The sequence below is a fragment of the Neomonachus schauinslandi genome, chromosome 5 (assembly GCF_002201575.2).
Source record: "Neomonachus schauinslandi chromosome 5, ASM220157v2, whole genome shotgun sequence".
NCBI classification, from domain to species: domain Eukaryota; kingdom Metazoa; phylum Chordata; class Mammalia; order Carnivora; family Phocidae; genus Neomonachus; species Neomonachus schauinslandi.
In genome coordinates this window covers 106,913,968-106,936,878 of record NC_058407.1, presented here as the reverse complement: position 1 = coordinate 106,936,878, position 22,911 = coordinate 106,913,968, and the positions used below count along the sequence as shown (strand labels likewise).

Sequence of the window (22,911 nt, the reverse complement as noted above, 5' to 3'; positions counted from 1 at the left end):
TGCTCTTTTGATTACTTAATTACATTTAACTAGAATTTATTGAATTTTTATTATGTACTTTATCTCACTGATTTCCACAACCAGCATGTGAGATAGGTGTTATCATCCTCCTCTTTAGGAGAAACCTCAGGGGAATTTAATGATTTCACAGGCCATATAGCCAGGAAGTAGCAAAGCCAGACTTTAGACCCAAGACGCTTTTTACCACACCCAGCCACCTCAAAAACTTAAGGAACCAAAGAAAGTCAGTCACTCTTATGTTTTTATAAACTCAGAGCAGCTGGTTAAACCATTTTTGTGGAAATAAATGAGATCTATCTTGCATTTCCTACAGCAATGAGGTCCAAAGGACATTGTTCCCAAATGGAACTTGTCTATGAAGGCCAGGAACCTGGACTCAAGGTCAAGAACTGATCCCCAACCATTGGAAAGGATCGTAAAAACTACCCACATACCCATTGCTAGGACACTGTCAATATTTCTAAATACAACAATACTCCACAAGTCAAAATTGTCTGTACTGACATATGCAAATTCTGCCAGGCAACAGCAGAAGCATGTCAAACTGTCCAAACCCAATCAGAGGGTAAAACAGCAAGAACTCACCGCGTCCATTTATCTTTTAGAATAACACACTCACAGCTTCTAGCACTATTTTTTGTGTGTGTGTGCCTCAGCTTCCATTTTATAAATAAGAAAAAAACAAGTCACTTCTAACATGTCCTTCCCATATAGGATCTTACATATTTTAGTGACATTTTAAGAAATCGCTATCATGAGAGCACACTGATTTGCTCAGCAGTAGATTGTGGCAATGCTGGATGAATCAGGGAAGAGAAGGCTGATTATGAAAAGCAGAAAGCTCCTATTTAGGCAAAAAAAAAATCTTGGTAATCAACAATGATGAGAACGGAGGCTTAGAAAGGGTACATGACAACTTGATAGTGCTTTTATAAAATGGGATGCAGTTTTAACTTGGCGGAGTTTAGCAGGGGTTCTCTTTAAAAGGAAATTCACAAACTTGAGAACCATTATTTGATTGTGTACGGTTTTCATCAGTGCTAGTCTGATTAGATTTAATAAACTAAATTTGGGTTGCTTGACATCCAGAAGAAAAAAGAACTTTTTTTTTTTAAAGAAATTATAGCTTCTATTTAACCAAGCTAGAACAGCCTTTAGACATGCAGTGTATGTACCCTTAATGGACAACACACCCTTTTCAGGACTCCCATTAAGTGTCCTTATAAGTGCACTCTTCCCCTGGTGTAGCCTGTGTTATCTAATCAAGGATGCACTGATGTGCCTAGTAACCTTACACTTCAGGAGTCCTGGAAGGATATGGAACAAGGAAATATTAAAACAACAATGAAGAAATTGAACACAGCACATTATCAATGTTAATTTTACAAGAATCATTACATAAATCCCAAATAACTTAAACAACACCAAACCCAAACCCAAACCCCCCACCCCCCACACACATACAAAACTACAGGATCTAGATAGAAAGACTTAAGAGAAAAAAAAGCAAACACAGTAATCCTTCAAAACACAAGATAAATATATAAATAACTCTGAAATAATATTTATAATCTGTACTTAGAGCCATTCAAAGAAAATGACAGAAGATGAGTGGAAGTATATCTTAATTATGATGTTAAAGCTTTTCAGGCATCAGCTAGTTTATGGACTACATGACGTATTTTCTATAGCAAATAAATTCCCTTTGTAAAATGGGGTCAATTAGTAATTACTCTTCCATACAAGATTTTTATAAGGCTTGATACACCTTATTTTTTTTTCAACATATACCCACACAGGTAATCAAACCACAAAAACCCCATAACACCAAACATGCAGATGCAAATAATACACAGAGTATATTTTTTTTGTTTCCCCTTTACCTACATTGACTTTATAATAAATGATATATATATATATAATACATAAAATATACACACACACACCTAAACATAATAAAAACAACACATAATTCTGATTTTTTCTAAATGCTTAATTTGGCATTGAAATCAGTCATGTCCACTTACAATGATTTTGCAAGTGCCTTTCACACAACTACTTCTCTGGACCCCTTCTTTACTACTATACTCCTAATTCTTGCACTGTTCATTTTAATGCTTTACTGTTTCATAATACAATACTCCAAATTGCAAATTACATTTGGCTCAAGAAGCGATTATGAAAAATACTATCACTGCTGCCTTTGCTCGAATAACTCTGATAATAATGAGAGATTGATTGAGCTCTAAGCAGCCCAAGTGATGAGAAGGGTCAATTTGAACATTTCTATTAAGCTTCTTTTGTTAAATCCAACACTTTGCCAGGTCAGAGGCAAATAATCATACCCTACATCTGGTTACCATGGTTTTCCTTTTCCTAAAGCATCAGAACAATTTAGTAAGTGGTACTGCCCCAATGGCAGTCCCCATAAGAAATGCTAATGAGACCTAAGTCAAAAAACACATCTATTCAAAAGGGCACTTGAAAAAAAGAAAAAGTAAAAGGTAGAAAGATGATTTACTCTACACCTTTTTTTCTATTAGGACAAAGAATCAGGAGTATTTAGTACCAGAGATAATCCTAATAACTTCTGTTCCCATCTGCCTGATACTCAAATTGGCATCCACGTTGTAAATGCTTCTGCGACAATGCAAACACACGCACAATTAGGAATATCTTTTTTGAGTTGGAAATATTCACCCTCCATTAAGTATGCACTGCAAGTCAAATTCCAAGTTTTCACTACTGATAGGAGATATTTAGTTACGGGTGTATGTTCTATACTTCGATTGTTTACAGAGCAAAGGGAAGTGACAACAACAGAAAATATGATCACTGACGACTGGGGGAGGAGAGGGGCAGAGACCTTTTGTATAGTTCCTGGAAACTTTGAAAGATTAAAACTTCCCCAAAGATCTCATTATCTGTAAAGTTAAGGTGTCAGTCAGCACTTTTTTCTGTTGATGAGAAGAAACAATTTCTGTTGATTCACATTTCTTAGAGAATGCTCTCTACAGAGTAAATTAAGAGGCACCGATGTTCATTTTTTATCTTTTGCATATTCGGATTTAATAGTAGGGAGCTGACACATTTGACAAGGCCCAACAGAGGGCTCTGCGGGGCATGAGCTGGAGGCCCCCCTAACTCTGGGAACAGAGAAGAGCAAGCAGAATCCTGCAGAGGCCGCTGGCTGCCCAGGCCTCCCTGAATCACCCCATCCTCTCAAGGAACGACGGCCTCAGGGTCCCATAGTTGGGTAAAGTCAGTGTTCCTGCAGCACGCCTCGGGCCTGGCGAGTTCCCCACATCCAGAAGAGGACGGGGTGACACAGGGAAAAGGGCCATGGCCCCTCTCCAGAAAAGCTCCTTTCCTCTTCCGCGCCATGATTCACTCCACCAGGGGGATGCACAGCACTGCCTCGGTGTTATGACTCAACTGTGGCTCAGAACGCAGCTGGTGAGTATGATCTGAAATCTTGGGATGGCTCCGGGGCTCAAGTGACAAGGCCTCAGAGTAAGGAGACATGTTTACTGTCTCATCTCCAATCAGCACAGCCCCCATGGAACAGGGAACATGAAATCTGACAAATGACGAACCACCACATTTTTCCTTATTTGACGAAATAGTTCAACAAGTGTTTAAATATAGAACTTGTTGATTTGTGCACTGGCCTGGAATTCCTCTCACCCCAGCTTATTTCCGTCTCCTCAGCACTGTCTCGTCTGCACGGCCTGCTGTGTGGTCTCAGGATCCACCGACTCCCCGGCAGACGCAAGCCAAAAAGCCCAGCTCTGCAAGAGTGCCCGTTTGTCCAAGAAACCGTCCTGGAACCAGAGCCAATACCACGGATATCAGTTTAAATTCTCAAGTCTCCCCAGTTACGGTTGCTTTTACGGGAGATCATTATGCTCCTTTTCCTTGGCTGAAGTTTGAAAATGTCTGGCCGAAACGAGTATGTATAATCATGGGGTATTAGCAAATGTCACTTTATTGAGGACAGTATATAATACAAAGAGAGACACTTCTACCCAAAGGATAGAAATAACCCATACATCCTTTTTAGCAAAAGCACCCAGAATACCTATCTAGAAACTAATAAACTAATGCAGGAATAAGTAATCTAAGGGAAGAAAAGCCCGTGAGAAAAGAACTTAAATAACACGAGCTGACAGATGCACAGCACCTTACAATTCCAAAAAGCCTTCCATCCATATTCTTTCATTTAGTCCTTAGAAGAACATGAGAAGGAGATGTGTGAACGGGAACTTGAGGCTGAGGGGTGGCGGGGCTGGGTTGGGAAGAGAGAGCTTCAAATCCACATCCCCGATTCTTTCTACCACAGAATCCTCTTCTCCCCCTTAGACTAACCTCAGCCTCTTTGAATGCCTCTTAGGTTCCTCATGTTATTTTATATGCTGGCAGTTCATGAAGTAAAATCTTTATTTAGGACACTGAAATCATATTAAAAATAAACTTTAAGAAAGATCACTATGTAAGCATCTTCAATGGTCAAACACCAGATAGACTGCAACATACTTGAAATTTTCAGTGTAATTTTAACTCTTAAGCATCCACCAAAATGCACAGGGCAGGGTTCCTCCACACAGAATAATAACTGAAATGAGCTGCTCACGGGGATCCAAGGACAACCTGACATAAGACACAGAAGCATTTGGGTAGCTTGTCTGAAGATCAACAACTCAAGTACATGTCACAGAGCCATTGGGACTGGGCAGAGGCAGTGTTTTCCCAACCTTGGCATTCTTGAAATTTTGGTCCAGACAATCCTGTGCAGTGGGGGGTGGGGGGTGGGGGACTCTCTTGTGCATCATAGGATGTTCAGCAGTATCCGTGCCTCTAACCATACCTGCCGCTAGCACCCCTCCCTGTGGATGACAACCAAGTAAGTCATCAGACACTGCCAGAAGTCTAGGGAACAAAACCATGGGGGTTGAGGACCACTGGGCTAGGGTTTCAGATAAACAACGAAGTTCAATGAGACATCTTCATTATTTACAAAGAATAAGAAGAGGACTCACAGGATAGTAAAAGGTATATCCTCACCCCACAATGCCCCATTTATTTCAGGACTACTTCCTAAACACTAAAGAAAGAAGTCTCCTTCTACTGAGATGGTTAAGGTTGAATGCAGATGACCCTCTAAGTCCCAGAAAGCAAGATCTAGCATGCTGTAACCCAAGAATACATTTGGGGAATGTATCCATAAAAACCAGTTAGGTTAAAAAGGCACCGAAGTCAGTATAATCAATATTAGGACAATGATTAGGAGTTTGTATTCCAAAATCAGAAAGACATAGGTTATTTGACCAATTGTCATAAGGTACTATTAAATAATAAAAATACTATCTATAAAAGATAGTAGCAAAGATAAATGCAATCATGTTTTAAAGCATGTAGCACCCTGTAGGCAGAAATCACCACTCAATAAATAATAGAGGGGCACCTGGGTGGCTCAGTCAGTTGGGCATCTGCCTTCGGCTCAGGTCACGATCCCAGAGTCCCCGGATCGAGCCCCGCATCAGGCTCCCTGCTCAGCGGGGATTCTGCTTCTCCCTCCACCCCTCATCCCCTCACCCCGCTCTCTCGTGCTCTCTCTCAATAAATAAAATCTTAAATAAATAAATAAATAAATAAATTATAGATATGATTTTCTAACAAAAATACCTATATATTCCTTCCTTCCTCCATGTCTATGTAGCTCCTCTAGGCTAAGTTGGGAAGATTGTGACCATTTCAAGTGGTAGATATAATAAGGTTTTCTCGTATTTGTGGCCCACTCCCTGTCTGTCTGGTTCAGCCTACATGATCGGGCCAGTCAACGTTGGTCTTGGCCAGCACAGTAGAAGGAGGGTGAAGAGCAGCCCAGTGCTATAAAGCTGCTGCAATTTCAGAGGCCTGAGACCACCTGCCTTCAGAAACGTGACTCAGAAAGGTAGTTCCCAGGAGCAGACCCTCCACAGCAGGTGCTGCTGACATCCACTCTCCTTGTCCTCCTCAGAAATGGAACCCTGATTTGGCAGGGACAGGAAATGTGCCTACTTGAGATAAAACTACTTTCCCCAGCCTCCTTTGAGGACGGGAACAGAAGACAGTAGAAAACAGTTACGAGCGTAGATGCTGGAGCCAGATTTCTGGGTCAAAATCCCAGCTTTGCCTTACTAGCTATGTGACTCACAGCCGCGCGACTCACCCTGCTTGGACAACTCGCGTAACCTCTCTGAGCCTCAATTTCCTCTTTAGTAAAATGCAACCACCCTCATAGGTTTATATGGAGAATTAAATGAATTATACATGCACTCTGCATTGACACCAATAAGCTCTCAATAAATATTAACTATTTTATCATTATTGTTATTGTTAAATTCTGGCTCATAGAAATCGATATGGGACTTCTGGGAATGATCTGTAGAAAGGGGACCGATTCCACTGAAAGCTCCCTTTCCCCCTTCCTGCTTCCTCTTGCTTAGAATTCTGGCAAGATGGCTAGAGCTGTAACTGTGAAGTGACCACCAGGGTAGAAATACATGTGTAAGACACTCGTGCTCATCGTGACCTTAGTCACACAAGCTAAAAGATGGATGCAGACAAAGGGTCTGTCGATGGATGAATGGATAAACAAAATGTGAGAGATACACAGAGTGGAATATTATTCAGCCTTAAAAAGGAAGGAAATCCCGTCATATGCTACAACATGGATAGATCTGGAGGACATTATGCTAAGAGAAATCAGCCAGTGACATAAATACCGAACGATTCCCCTTATATGAAGATCTAGAATAGTCAAATTCAGGGAGACAGGAAACAGAATGGTGGTTGTTACGGGTGGGAGAGAGGGAAAAGGGTTTGGTGTTTAAAGGACACAGAGTTTCAGTTGTGTGAGATGAAAAGAGTTCTGGGGGTGGACGGTAATGACAGTCACACGGCAATGTGAATGTTAATGCCCCTGAACGGTACACTTCAAAATGGTTAAGATGGTAAACATTATGGCTATTTTACCACAATTAAAAAAATAAAGAAAAATGTAGTAAGGATGGCTGAATAAACAGAAGGGGGTGACACTGTTGACACTCTGGACCCAGCATTCAAGTCTTGGACTGCTTATCTCCAGACTTCTTTTAAATTAGAGACAAAATAAGCCTTGTTTCCTTTAAACGACAGTTCTTTGGGTCTGTGCTGCAACCAAAACAATTTGTCACAGATAAAGTCATGGAGATAAGAAGGCAAGCAAGAGTTTCCTTTCATATATTTGGCTTTCCAAACAGAAAAGGAAATTACATTCTTCGCAGCATCTTTGTAAGTGATCCCACCCTCCCATCAATACCTCACTATTCAGCCCCACTGTTCTCAGAAACTAATTTGCTCTTCAAGATGTCACCCTCAAGGTCAACCCCAGGTGGCCAACAGGTGGCAGGAGGGAGCCAGCAGCCTCTTTGAAGAGTATAAGAGCAGAATTAATGGAAACAACTGAAAATAACCACCCACAAGAAGCCTCATCTCTTTAGGCCAACGCTGCAATTCCAGCTGAAAGACTTTCAGTATGAAATCGAAAAGAAAACAATCTTCCATGAGTCAGAAATGATTTTCATTTTCTCCTCATTGTTTCTGATGCTATTTGGATATGCTATAGTTGGTGACTAGAGACTCCTTCGCCACACACTTTCTATTACCTTGGCTGCTAATAAGTGTTTCTCTCTAACTTAGATGGCTGCCCATCAGCCGCATGTTTACACAGAACAGAGGACACTTCTAAGTGAAAAGGGGTTTTCCCATGGCTGACCAGACCACCTGGAAATAGTATAAAAATTCTGCTTTAGTGAATTACCTAACTTCCATCTCACAAAAAAAATAACATTCAAAGGAATTTTGCCAGACTCCATAGAGGGGTCTACTCTAAGAGTAAAAGCACAGAATTTTGACAGTAAAGATCCATCTGTATAAAACTATACTTAAATGTGGGACCTTTCCAAAAAAGAGTTCCATAGGGAAAACGTTATATACATTTTTTCCTATTTGTTCAGGAAAATTGGGAAGGCAGATCTAAAATCTTAGTAGTAAACTCTCTAAAGACTGTAATGGTATCTATGACCAAACAACAGCTAACTAGTTTTCTACTTTTTAAAAAATAATATTTAGTTTATAATATTTTATTATTGAAAATATAAAAGAAATCAAAATCGTGTCACAGCAGGAAATACACATAATTCTATACTTTCATGGGAAATATATTCCCAGAAAGAAATCTAGTTGAAATGTTTTTGAATGCAACAATGACTATAAAGTGCATAATATACAGAATGATTCATGATATTAAAAATGCCTATAAAAAATAATAAAAAGTTTTTAAAAATGATGCAGATAGGCAGAGCACAGCTAGTAATCCTTCAGAAAAGGCAACAAACTAAAAATAATGGGCACACACTCAATATACCAATTTTAGTAGTTTACATAAAGCATTAATAGTTTGAATATATCCTGAACTTTATATTCCCTTGCATAGAACATAAAAGATGAACAGTGTTGCCTTAAAACACAAAGATATCTGTAAATGGTAAGTCAGTTTGTTTTTTTTTTTTTTTTTTAGAAGCCACGGGAATGGAAGCACTCATGAATCTTCAGAAAATAGGTCCTGGGAAACAGAGTCTGAGAATGTATGCAAGTATAGAGTGAGGACTCCTGCTTATGTGTTATAATGGTTAAATGTCACAATTAAAAAAAAAAAAAGGCTTTCAAAAAAGGTAATTTTAAAGTTGGCACTGTGAGGAACCAAGCTATTTATTTGACCTAAGTACTTTTATTTTTGTAAACATAAGAGAAAACTGGAACTAAGGTCCTATTATAATTTAGAGCAGCTGATGTCATCAGGATCCACACTCACTCTGGTCACATGCTCAGCAGTAACACACCTGCCAACACATAGGAGGAAAGACAAAACGGAGAGAGGGAATGAGAAATTCTCTCACCACAGAAGGAAGAACTGATCCCACAGTCAACAAAACCAATCATTAAATTTGTTTCTCCTCCAAGTTATATTTTGCTAAACAATTTACTTAAAAAAATTAATCCCTCATCCTAATTTCTGTAATTCTTTGTGAAGATCTGCAACTGGGATTACTACGTCACTTAAAATGTTATTTCTATTGCTCAAAAATATAGAAATCTGGCACAGGTTTCTGTGTTTGTGTAGAGAGTGTTGGAAAAAAAGAGTTTGCTTCTTTTTTTTTTTTTTTTAAAGATTTTATTTATTTAACAGAGAGAGACACAGCGAGAGAGGGAGCACAAGTGGGGGGAGTGGGAGAGGGAGAAGCAGGCTTTCTGCCGAGCAGGGAGCCCGATGTGGGGCTCGACCCCAGAACCTTGGGATCATGACCTGAGCCGAAGGCAGACGCTTAACGACTGAGCCACCCAGGCGCCCCAAAAGAGTTTGCTTCTTACAACAGGAATTAATGTATTACATCCCTAACATGGAACAAGCATTAGCGTCAAGAGATTCTGTGTGTACTGGCATCCTACAGAAACACCAAACTAGACGATGTAAAATGGGTAACCATTCAAAACTGATCTACTGATGCTAGTAATTCCTGTGCAGCCAAGGCCATGAGTCTGTCTGACTTCTCGGCTAAAACACTGTTGACCACAACCTTCTAATTAATAAAAGACACACTCTTGCCTCAGCTTTCATGATCATAATCTTCTGGTTTTCTATCTGCAGCAGCCTTTCCTCGGTCACCAAAATCTTCCACCACCCCACTCCCCACCCTAAGCTGACCCCCAATATTTGAAGAGTCCCCAGAACTCTGGCCTTCACCTGCTCCTCCTCCCCCGCACACACGGGTCCCAGACAACCCTTCCACAAATACTGCCACGGCTTCCACGGCTTCAAATGTCCTGACTTCCAAGTCTCTACAGCCGCTCCCGCTCATCTGCCCCCTGCTGACCTCTGCTGGGGTGTGTCACAGACAAGCACTAGGCAGATTCAACAGGTCACACATTTCCTCCAAATAGGACTTTCCTCCAGGGTTTTCTCCTCAGCCTAACCACTCTCAATCCAGTTTCTCAGGCCAAAACTGGAGGAATTATTTCTTACTCTTTTTTCTCTCTCTCATTTTTTACATCTATCAAATCACCAAGTCCCCTAGATTCCTCCTGAGAAATACATATCACATCTCTGTCCCCATGGCCACCCCCATGGCTGGCCACGATTTTTACATCAGCTGCCCAGCATAGTTCCTGGCCCATCCTCTGGGCCAGCTCCCTAGTTCACTCCACACACCGTCGCTACGGTCCTCTTTTAATTTTCTAAAAAATGTAAATGTATCAAGCCATTCTCTTGAATGGCCTCTCATTCTTCTTAGCATCAGGTACAAACTGTATCATGAGTCCTTTATGAGAGGCCACCCGCCTCCCTAAGAGCTCATTCCCCACCCCCACCCGCTGCAAACCTACAGGATTTCCACCACCTAAATAGTATTTTTCAATTGTGTGTCGCAACCTGTTAATGATGTAAAATCGATTTGGTAGGACTCACCTAGCATTTTCAAAAAAGTGAGTTACAGCATAATAACAGTAACATCAAGAGCAGCTAACATTTACAGGGTGCTTTCCTTCTTTGTACCTGGCGGGGTTCTGAGGTGCCTGGGATACATTAACTCACTTTAGCTTCCAAACAACAGGGTGAGGCAGGTACCATTATTATCCATACTTTACGAGTGCGAAAAGCAAAGCACAAGGAAGTTCATTAACTTGCTCCAAACGCAAGGCTGGGGAGTATGCAGCTGTGATTTGGATCCAGGTGACCTAACCTCAGAGTCTAGGCTCTTCACCACTAAACTCAGCTGCCTCTCAGCAAATACACCAGAGCACAGCATACGGAGGAAGGCCCAGTATTACTCTGTGAAATGTTTGTTTTAGTGACTTGTGTGTGTAGGTCCACTGGCTTGCAAGGCAAACTATATGGCTTACTGAGGATCATTATCAAGAGTCTGAATCCCACCGATGCAAAATACTCCTCTCCCCCAAAAGCCCCTTGAAAAAGAGAAAACATCTTTTGGATCTCAGTTTTAATACCATCTTCTGGAGGGAGGTGATTCTGAGTCCTAGTGTGGGCCGGGCGCACTTGCTCTGAGTTCCCCCAGCCCCTCCAAAGGGCCACTGTAGTGGGGCCTATCTTCACTAAGTTACACCCAAATCCCTGGCCCCTAGTATGGGGCCCAGCAGACAGTAGCCCCCAGCGAACACCTGTTGAATGCACACATGAATGGTTTTACCTCAAAATTACTAAGAAATCCTATACACTCCATAACCAGCCTTGAAAAAACTCCACTTGCTCACCATTAGAAACAGTGTTTGCCAGGTGAGTAGTAAAAGGCTCTGAAGTCACTGCACTGCCCCCATTATTCTTTGCACAAGGCATGTGGCTGCACGTTTTCCTGTGCTTGCCTCAGAGTCCACGCCGCCCCAGCATGCAGGGTGAGACAGCGGACATGGTAAGAGAATGAAGCCGTTCCCTGGAGCAGTGATCAGGTTCAGGAGCCCACACCCGGCCCCCACCAGGGAAATGGCCCTTCCTGCCGGAAGTACCCATCGAGGATATGCAAGGCATCAGGCTACACTTCACAGGCTACAGACTTCCTTGGCTCCAAATCACTCTCACCAGCCAATTTGCAAAGGAGCAGTGAAAGTTAACCTTGAATAGGATACTTATCATTAAGTGCTGAAATATAATTGCCCTTGAGGAGATTTACTGCTCATTTGCAAATATACGTACCTGAATGTTGAGATGCAGCAAACCAAATTTGTTTGAGGGCAATCGCCTTTCCTCCAGTGTGGCCAGGACAACTCAGGTGTGCAGCAGACAACGTCCTGCATAAATGATTTGCCACTGTGCTCTAAGCATCTTCCTGTTGCTATGTTCTAGAAAGTTCATCAAGGGAAAATGTCCATCCTGTTGGAATACCTATCTTAGAGTGGGTCCGAAGTTTATTTTCTTAAAACTTCCAGAATCAACCTATATTAAGATTAAACTGATGCTATCATTTCCTCAATTAAAAAAATGTTTTTAACACTTTACCCTAAAAAGATAAAAGAAACCTGAATTTCTAGGAATTCCAAAGTAAACTTGGGATGCTTTCCTAATGACTAAAGCAGTTATAAAAGCAGGAATTAGATAAAAGATTATTTTCCTCCAAGCAGCAGTGGAAATTTGCCAAGGCCAGGTAAGAGGATCCAGACAGACAGGATGAGCAGAGGTGCCAGAAAGGCAGGCAGCCCCGAGCCCCACTAGTCCACTAGTCTTCCAAGGGGCAGAGCCCTAAAGGCTGAGCTGTGGTCTCTCTGGCACGTCCAGGGATCGGCAGGATTGCTGATCCAGGTGGCACCGACAGGGCCTGGGTGAAAATGACAGGATGATAGGAAACATCAGAAGATTCACAGAGGAAATAAAGACTGCAAACACACATGGCCTCACGATTGTTTTAACAGTGGAAAATGAAAGAAATAGCAGCAGTTGAGCAAGACCTGAAGTACACGAAGGTACATAGTAAGGGGGAAAGGAGGTATAAAAACAGGAAAGGACTTAAAGCATTTATAGGACTATATGGCCATCTTGAAAGAAGAGAGCAGGCATAGAGCTAACCTTTTTTTTTTAATCATCGCTAGCATTCAGGGTACAGTATAGATAGGTTGGAAGGTCAGGTGTGGGGGAAGGGATATGGCAATTAGTAATTTTTAAATGAACAATAAAATTCCTGAGTCCGTAAAGAATTATTTGGGGGAGGGGCGCCTGGGTGGCTCAGTTGGTTGGGCGACTGCCTTCGGCTCAGGTCATGATCCTGGAGTCCCGGGATCGAGTCCCGCATCGGGCTCTCTGCTCGGCGGGGAGTCTGCTTCTCCCTCTGACCCTCCCCCTCTCATGCTCTCTCTCTCATTCTCGCTCTCAAATAAATAAAATCTTTAAAAAAAAAAAGAATTATTTTGGGGAGAGAAAGGAGCACAGACAGAGGATGCTAAGACATCCAATAGGAACAAGAATTAAAAGTCCGGTTCAAAAGATACTAACTTGCACACTTCCAAGCTAGCAACAGGGATCTCTAATTTTTCACAGCATACGATAGCAATGCCACTTCATGTGATTAACCGATCTTGGCTCTTACACATGTGTCAGGGCAGCACAACACATTGGAAGAGGCTAAGAAGGTTCAGTTGGTCCCGCAGAGTGGGTAGGAACATGGCCTTAGGGGTAGACCGGTGTTCAAATTCGGTGTGGCTCTACCACTGGACCCCTGTGTGACCTTGGTCATCAGTACCCCCCTGAACCTTTGTGTTCACTTTATCTATAACAGGTGATTAAAAGGAGCACCTACCCTATAGGGTTATTATAAGGATTAAATGGGTCATTGAAATAATGTTCTAAGTGGATGTCCACCAACATCAACACTCAATGAATGCTAACTGCTTGCCATAGTACCAGTAGAAGTATAATCCATGAGGGATGCTTTCTCTCTTTTGGGAAGTCCTCAGGACCAGCATGTTACCCAACGGAATCAGAAATGGGAACCAAGAGGTGATAACGGATAACACGCTAAATTACCGGAAGAGTAGAAACAGAGAAACCTTAATACAGAGAGTAGGGATGTGTCAGTTAGTTCATTTGTGTCAGTTCAGTTCATTTCAAAGTCTCTGTTCCTTTGTTTGGACAGAGAATGTAAACTTGTTCTTTTATTCTTTTTTTTTTTTTTAAGGACTGAAATTGTTACATAAACTAGAAAGAGACAGTCTTTTTAACACATGAGAGATGTAAATTATAATATATAAATATTAAATATAGTGTTGAAGGGGCAACTAAGGAGGTACGGTTGTCTCCACCCCCAAGTTACACCTCATTTAAGAATCAGGAATAGCCCAGGCCTCCGGAGGCTGGGCCACAGGTGCTCAGCCAAGTGTCCTCCCTCCAGGGTGGTAGGGAAAGGAGAAAACTCCAGAGCGCCATCTATGGGTGGTGGCACCTGCAGGGGACCCAGGCTGTAAAGGCTGTGGGTGTGGTCTTCAGAAGGGACTTTCTGAAGGGGTGTTTCACCAGCTCATTCTCTGCTACTCAGGAAGCTTGTGAAGAGGAAAACAAAGGTTCTGACTTCTTTTAGGGACAGAATCTTACACCATCTCCTGAGCCTGATATTTTAAGGCGTAGGAAGGCATTAATAGGGCAATTTCAACGTTTACTCCTTGCTGGAATCTGTGACCCCTCAACGCTACAACCCAAAGCCTGAAGGTTGGGGACTGCTTGGCATGAAGGATTTAATTTGGAAATTGTATCTTTTTTTAAAAGTCTGATGTAATGGAGAATACTTAAATCATTTATGGCTACTAAGAGCAAGGAAAATGGTAACTTGAACAATAAACCAAAGGACATGATGTAGACCTATGGAGCGTGAAAAGACCTGCACTCTGGGGACTGTCTTGATCAGTCATGGACAGGCTTTGGAAGTGACATCATCTTCCAAAGATGGAAGCAAACACCAGCACTGCCCCGGTGTGATAGCTTGTCATAAATTGCAAAATTAATGCAGGTAGAAGTTCCTCACCTACACTGTCACTACTTACTCTGGGTACCTTATTTATTCATTCATTCAACAAACACACCTGAGTCTGGATTTCAGCAGCAGCAGATCCCGAGACAAGGATTCAGGGCAGTGGTTTAACAGAAGGGTAGGGGAGTGCAGACATCGTGGGGGTGGTGGCGGAGGAAGAAAGGCAGCCCAAAAGGAGTGTTCTCAAGCCTGCTGCCACTGTGGCCAAGGGGAGCTTAATCCTGCAGGCCAACTCAGGCCGCAGAGCCTCTCCCCCTGGGGTGTGACCAGGAATCTCTAGGGCTGTTAAGCTGCAGGTTCTGATGTCAGTCTGGGGTGGGGCCTAGAATTCTGAATGTCTGACAGGCTCCCAGGTCCTGCTGTGCTCCAGGTCTGAGGACCGCACTTTCAGGACGAAGGGAGCAGACTTATGCCTGAGCATTAGAACCCTCTGGGCCACAGGGACGGGAAGACTTTCACAGTGGCTGCCTTGAGTCCTTGGTTGCCGACTGCTCTGAGGCAGTGTTATCCCAAGGCACTTCCGGCAATCCTGCACAGAGAAGCAGAGCTCCCTTCCACAGCTTTCTCAGGCAGAGACAGAGACTAGCCACTGGAAGTTGGAGGACGCACTGAAGGCATACAGGCATCCTGATCTCTGTTACACTTACTGGGCCCCGATGACACACCAGGCAGGGGCCGAGGTTAACGATCCCTGCCGCTATCAACCGATTATTAAACCAAGTGTGATAGTCATATGTTAGGCAGTGGTAAGTGCAGAGGAGAAAAGTAATGCCAAAAAATGGGATAGGAGGTGTCACGTTGGGAGGGAGTGCTGGTTGGTGAGGTTGGAGTTACCCCAAAAAGCTGATACGCATGAACCTGTGGGTATCTGAGAACAGATGATTCCAGGTAGAGAGATGAGCAAGGACAAAGGCTCCAGTGGGCTTGGCAGGTGAGGGAGAAGAGGCCAGTGCAGCCAGAGTGAAGTTAGCAAAGGCAAGAGGAGAAGGAATGAGGTCAGAGGGGCTGGGGGTAGGAGGCTAGTCTGGAGGGGGGGGTCCCCATCGGTGACTCTAAGGGTTTCGAACTTTGAATGACTTGGAAGGCTGCTGGGGGTTAAGCAGAGAAGGGAAATGACGTGACTTCTAGCTGCAGTGTGGAGAATGTACTGCATGGAAGGGGAAAGCAGGAAGAGCGGTTGGAGGATTATTGCCGAAGTCCGGGAGACGGAGGATGCTGGTACAGAAAAGTACCAGGGCTTTATAGAAATTATAAATCAAGTGGGCCTTTGCTTTTGTACCTCAATAAATTGGATGTGGAATGTAAGGAAAACATAAGAGTCAAGGATTACTTGAAGGCTTTGTACCTAACCAACTGAAAAAAAAACGGAGCTGCTATTATCTAAGAAGGGAAGGAACAGGGGTGCCTGAGTGGCTCAGGTCATGATCCTGGGGTCCTGGGATCAAGCCCTGCATCTGGCTCCCTGTTCAGCGGGGAGTCTGCTTCTCCCTCTCCCTCTGCCTCTCCCCTTGTTCATACACGTATTCTCTCTCTCTCTCAAATAAATAAATAAAATCTTTTTTAAAAAAAAGGGAAGCAGTATCCAGAAACTGAGTTGGAAGCACGCTAAGTGTCGATATTCAAGTGAGCATGCAGAGATGATGTAGGACCTACAAATCTAGAGTTCAAAGAAGATGCCCAGGAGATGTAAATTTGGGAATTATCTGCCCATGGACTATATTTAGAGTCCAGAGGCTGTTTCCTAAGAATATAAAAACTCTGTGTTACTGAAAAGAGGAAAAGAGAAGAACACTAAGGACTGAGTTTGGTGGGGGGGGGGGGGGGGGGGGGAGGGTGGCGCTCCAATATCTGAAGGACAGAGCATGACACAGAATTGGCAAAGGAGATGGAACTGGAGTGACCACAAAGGATCTCCAAGAAGAGCAACTGTCAACGTGCCAAGTGCTCCGGGCAGACCCAGGTGATGTGAGGGTGCACAGGGAAGACTCCCCCATGAAGAGGTCCCTGGTGACCCGCCCAGAACAGGCTGTGGAGCCCAGGCGGATGAGGCTTCACTGAAGGGAGTTTCAGAGAGAACAGGAATATGGAGAGGACAAATACAAATTTACCAAAGGGTCTGTGTGGATGTGTAGGAGAGAAAATGAGGTAGTAGTTGAAAGGGTAGGGAGGTTAAGACAGACTTTCCTCTAAGCTGGAGGAAGTAACAGCACAGTGTAGGACAAAGTGAATGATCCAGTGGAGAAGGGCAATCCTTCCTGACGCCGGGGGGAGAAGGGGCTGGAGCCATGTGGCGGAATGGGCAAGAGAGGATCAGAACGGATCTAGGGGTCCTGGCCTTACCTTAAAGCTCATCCATCCTAAAAACAGTTAGGTAGAAAGGTTAACGGGAGACATGGTCATTTCACTAGGATATGAAATTTAATCCAATTTTAGTCTTTTGTTTCTAAATTGGCTATTATTAAACAGGTCAGAAGAAAACTATCCAACATTCAATTATGTAAGAGGTCACTTTGCCAGGGAATTCTTTAAAAGACTATTTGAAGTAATCAAACAATTACCCTTATGTAATAATTTGTGGCTTGGTAAAAACATATTTAGGAATCCCAGGTACTTGGATCCATTATATTTAATGTGAAAGATACAGAACCTCTAACGGTAACAAATAAAAACATTCAGAAAGAATATTCCCAATATATGTTGTGGTGAATGTCATTAGCCTGGCCTGTCTTCCAGTACATTTTCAATGGTGTGATCGTATTTATTTACCCCGTGTTATTAGAGAGTGAATAGTCACTAGCCTTCAATTTTCACATCAATTGCAGAAAAAAAGATTCCATTTTCTACACCGTCTGGAATTGAAATTGACTTAGCATCTCAGAACTGTCAAAAATTTCTTTTACGAAAAGGTTTGCTTTACAGAGACTGTAAAGTAGGTGTCATCCTTGACACTGGCATTCTATATTCATGCCGCAGGTCTGTGGAAAAGCAGCGCTAAGGAGCGTCAGGAAAGGTCTTAGAAAGGCCCCGCCGTCATGCTTTGTGCCTCCGCTGGCTTCCTTGCAGTCCGCTTCGTGCTGTAGATGTCAGGGGCTCTCTATTTAAAACTGCTAATAAGAAAAAGAAGAATTCGAGAAGAATATGATATCAGCTACCCTAGAACTTGCCTTTGCTAACAGGTCAGCCTGACACTTATTTTCCTGTGTTAAAAACGGGAACCTCTGTTTCCATTCGAATTAGAAAAAGCATACATTGAGAGTCCTCGGGATTTACAGATTTGAAACTTATTCCAAGGGATCCTACTCGTATGTGTACTCACACCACAGGGCTGGTCTCTGTCCAGCTCACAAATGAGAAACCAAGTAAAATTACGCAGAATCTCTCCTTTCAAGTTCTTTCTTTTCTATTACAAAGTATTGTGCCTGTCTTTCATATAGATGGGCAGACTTTTCCACAGACGTATTTTCACTGCATTCCCTAAATCAGCCACACTTTAGACTGAGTGCCATTTAATGTTACCAATGTGCAACTGGTCACGTTCGTCCACAGGGCAATTAGGCCTGAGCCATAAAAATCCACAAGCCCCGCTATTTCCGACATCAACAGATAAGCAGGGTTATGGGAGCCTCCTTCCTGCGATACAGGTGGGGGCTGTTGCCTGGCGGAGCTGGGCAGAGTTCTGTCTTCACAGGCACACAACCCAGCTCCACAACACCCTTTATGAAATGGTCCTCTGTTTCATCATCACGTTTATTTTCAAGTACGATACGATTGCAACATCCTCAGGGAATAAAGCTAACTAGATAGGGTCCTGCCTGCAATTTTGAAGACATGAAGAATGGAGAGGTGGTGAGTTAAGACTTCTTATATGCAGAAGGCTTCCTCCTAAAGGAAGGACAGGCTGAGACCCACCTGCACGTTCAGAGAGCTGTGATTACAACACTTGGTCAGGCAGACTCTTTCCAGAAACACTGTTATAAAAGGGTGTGTGCTCTTAACTCCCCGTGGTCTCAGCAAACCTCAGAATTACTATTTGCCTGAGTATCTCTACTTTTTCCCAGGAAGGACTTGCTGGGTCAGCCACCCCCAAGCACAATTATCTCTTTTCCTAACCCTGCATCTTTTGTCTAAACCCTGTAACCTATGAAGGGACTAAAATTTGCTCAAAAGTACCTTGCAAACTGGCCGATTTGGTTATCAACTGGTGGGTGACAGTCCTAACCCACAGGCCTCCCTGCCCTGGGACTGCTCATCTACCAGCTGCCTGTGTCCTCGGCCACCGTGTCACACAAACCAAACTGGTACGTTACATCGTCTCGAAAGCAGATTCTAACATTGGACTGGTGTGTGCTGATGATTTCTGAATACGCCAGCAGCTAGACTATGGTTTTCACTATGAAAAGGGGCTAATAAAAATGAGAGGAAAAAACACTTCTCTGCCTTTTCAAGCAGTAATTTAAACCCCCAAGCTCGAAATCAAGATGAAAAAGTTCCAAATTGATTAATATGGAAATTACCAAACCATCGAAACTGCTGATGTCGTAAACAAAATTCGTCAACAGCCACTAAGAATTCATTAAAAGTAAATTTATTGTTTGTTTAAAAATCAACTGTGCAATATGTGCTTCTCGAGACCTTTTTGAATCTGGTTTGTTGTTCATCTCTTCTCAGGCTTCAGTTTGGCAAGGCTAAATGAGAAACACGGTATAGACACACAGTTAGTAAGTACAGGTAAGGGAAGCAACAATCATTCCTGTTTGTTATTCTCTCAAAGCCTAAAGAGTGTAATCCAAGCTACAACATTAAGTCTTAAAATCTGATCATGTTCATTGTGTTCTGAAAACTATCATATTCTAAAAGGGAAAAGATAGCAGTGTATCTGATTTCAACCAAACAAGGTTTCAAACTAAATTACCTATTTCCTCTTACAGAACTAAAAACAAGGCTGCAGGGACCCAGGTAATCATTTTAAGTGTAATTGGAGGATTCAATTTTAATGGTAATATTGCAACATTACTTTTGCTTTAGCTTTCCATAGCGATAGGTTCTCAGCTGTCACATATGGACAAAAGCATAAAATGAACCTGAGATGTGACAGTGAGGTCACTTCTAAGAAACCTTCAGTTTGAGATGGATACAATTCTACGACATGCAAAATAAAACTATTCTAATCTTTTAGGCAAAGCAATATCAAATTGTACTTACTCCAGAGCTGAAAAAAAGGGCAACACATAATTTTTAACACTTACTATCTGAGAATATTGTCCTAATACAGGGTTTTATTATTGTGTGGATTATTTCAATTTGAAGATGGAAACCAGGCAAAAGCATGTTGCCGAATAATGCTGTTGCTTTCCTTCAAACAGGAACACATTTAAAACATTAAATAATAGATCTCTCTCCTTCTAAAGGACAGATTTAGTTTCTTCCCTCTTTAAGGACAATTTCATACAACTGCAGAATTCTCAAAAATATTTTATAGTATTAAATTTGAATAGCCAAGCATCTGAGAATCAAACATAAACAAAGACTCAAAATTCCAGACCCTCCCTCTGTTCTGCACTTTGCACAAAGAATGATTACATTTACAAGTCATGTTTACCTATTTAGTAAGCACACTCTGGTTTCTTAGCTACAAAGCCATTTTAATTAAGGCAATAGGAGTTCCTTATGTGCAAAAGAAGATGTAGTATATACAGTAAGAAACTCATACAAACGTGAAACACTTTACATTTGTTATTTTTCTTATAGCTTAAAACTTGTGATTTAAAACTTTCATTAAGACCGCTTTTGCACTTCATATACTCCATAATTTATTAACAGAAGAGTGATTCATATGACTCAAAACATTCTTTCCTAGAGCTATTTTTCAATAATTAAATCATCTTTGTGACTACCATTCAATGTGTGAAATAGAAAACTATGTCATCTGTATATACCAATAAATAAAAATACCTACGCAGGGTGCCATGGTTTCCTCTGGTGCCCTTTTAAAAACAGGGTCCGTATATTTGGCCCTCTTCAAATTGAACCCAAAATCACAGACAATCTATAGGGGGAGGAAGAGAGTGTGTGTGTTTGCGGGGGGGGGCTGTGGAGGGAGATGGTGAGGAGGAGAGCCGGTGAGCCTGTTTTTAAAGGAAAACATATTATTACCTCCTCGAGCGACTAAAGAGAAAAAGCTCATATGCTCAGAAAGTTAGACTCCCAATATCTAATGTCCCTGACCCTTAGCTTTTTCTTTCTGTTATCTGAACCAAAACCAAAATCATAACAACACATGCACAAACGCACATGCTCTCACACAGACACGCGCACGTCCCTGCTTTGTACTTCAGGCCTATGTTGGGCAGCCGCACTTGAACCTCCTTACAAACTGTCCTAAGAAATGTATATGCGCGTACACATTTTGATTAAGCTATTTAAAAGCAACACTGCTAAGGAAATCACATGCTATTCTCCATAAGAGAACAAAAAGAAACGAAAAACTAATTTTAAAATCAGACTATATTCCCCTATGTTATTTAAAAAAAAAAAAGAAAACATAAAAGAACCAATCTGAGAGTGTATTAGTCTCGAACAGTGAGATCCAGTAAGTATGAGAGGTAGTTACAAATGTTTTGAAAAATCTAACAATGCTTTAAGAGTCTTCTCCAATACGAAGAACGTAATATAATGGTGTGAAGGATTAAGAGCCAAGAGTCAATCAGACAAAAAGCTTATTGTATGTTTAATAAATTATTCTCAGATCATTTTCAAGGAGAAGTGTTTGGCAAGCTTCAACCATTTCCCAAAGGACTGAGGCAGTGATTTGCACCCGGATGGAAGACAGTCATGGTCAAGGAAACTAGACAAGATACTGAGACTCTGCTTAAGAGAGATTTACATTCTTTGGCATCTTGTACCCCTAGGAGAAGCGGCTCTGTTTTGTGGAACTCATATACTTCCATGGTGTAAGTTCTCCCAACACGGCTCACATTCAACTAGCAGCATTATGTCTTAAAGGTAGAGCTGGTGAGAGCTGTTTTTGTGGCCCCGCGTAAAGTGTTAGCACTGTGCCAATCAAGAGGGGTAAATAACCTCGAACGCAGAGATCATGGTAAAATGTGATAAAATAATTAGGAACTGGTAAATTTTGAGTACTGCTTTTGATTTTCATAAAACTTATTTAATTTTTATAATGGTGTGTTTAACAAACGTTTGGCAATATTTCTAAACATTGAGCAATTGGCTCTCACAAGCCAATGTGGGCTGATTCTAGCAAACCACTGATGCTATGTTCCCAGAAAAGTATGAATGTCAGTGATTTTCTTTAATAGCTATTCTTAAACACTGGGAGAATACAAGCTAATTTTTTAGGGGGGTAAAAAAACCCTTTAGCTCCTGCACCTAAACAAAGAAGTTAGTTTTCGAAAATATGCAGGCCTTTGAAATTACAATTATCACAAGGCTGGCTTTCACTACAGGGTGCAGGTATAACCCATAGAACTTGGTCTAGAGAAAACATCATATAGTATTTTACAGAACTTTTAGCAACAAGGTGGTTCTTGAGTTACAATTCAGGGTCCCTCTGAAACATACAGGTCCCCATAGCCCCCACACCGTCCACTCGTCTGGCCCCCGAAAGGAAAAACTCTACCATAAAGCCTCTCTTACTCTGGAGTTGTAAATTACAGAAAAAAACAATTTATAATGCAAATAATTTATAATATATTTTATAAAGACACACCAGAAATTTGCTTATTTTTTTTATTCCATGAGAAGAACAGAGCACTGTATCTGTCAGATAAATGTTGCCTGACGGAGGAGGAAAACTAAGAGGCCATTGGCTTTCAATGCGACTTCAGGAGGACACCTGGAAACGAGACCTTGTTGAATGTGTAAGTCTCAGGGAAGGTATCCTCCCATCTCGTATTCTCCAATTTAAAGAAGTAGTACACAGTTCTTAAATTTTAATTGATGGGCAAGGGCCTTATGTCGTGCGTTATGCAGGTGCCAACTTACGAGCTGTCAGTCTGCATATACAGAAAGAAAAGTCCCCTGGCTTGCAAAGAAACTGAAATAAAGTGGCCGTTAGAGCAATTTCGTCCCATAGGTGTTCTTGGATACAACATACAATGAAGAAAGACAATCTGACTGAAAAAGCATTCAGTAGTACATAAACAAGAAAAACTCTAATGTAAAACTATGAAAGTCCCAATGCTCTGAAGCATCAGAGATGGAACTCACATCGTATTTAAATGAAATCTAATGCCACTAATAGGCCAGGCTTTGTTTTATCTAGGTCTAT

General features: G+C 41.9%; 1 protein-coding gene across 19 annotated transcripts in view; it reads right to left on the bottom strand.

Moving 5' to 3' along the window:
- PARD3 (par-3 family cell polarity regulator) overlaps positions 1-22,911 on the bottom strand; it is a 656,432-nt gene that overhangs the window by 172,218 nt on the left and 461,303 nt on the right. For 3 of the 19 annotated variants that reach the window (XM_044915502.1, XM_044915503.1, XM_044915504.1), the window contains one exon: positions 19,203-19,309. The exons of the other annotated variants lie outside the window; for them this stretch is intronic. In XM_044915502.1, coding sequence (XP_044771437.1) covers positions 19,279-19,309 — 31 coding nt within the window. In that variant the 3' untranslated portion in view covers positions 19,203-19,278. Of the gene's footprint in view, positions 1-19,202; positions 19,310-22,911 lie in introns of those variants that run through there. 19 annotated transcript variants of the gene reach the window in all.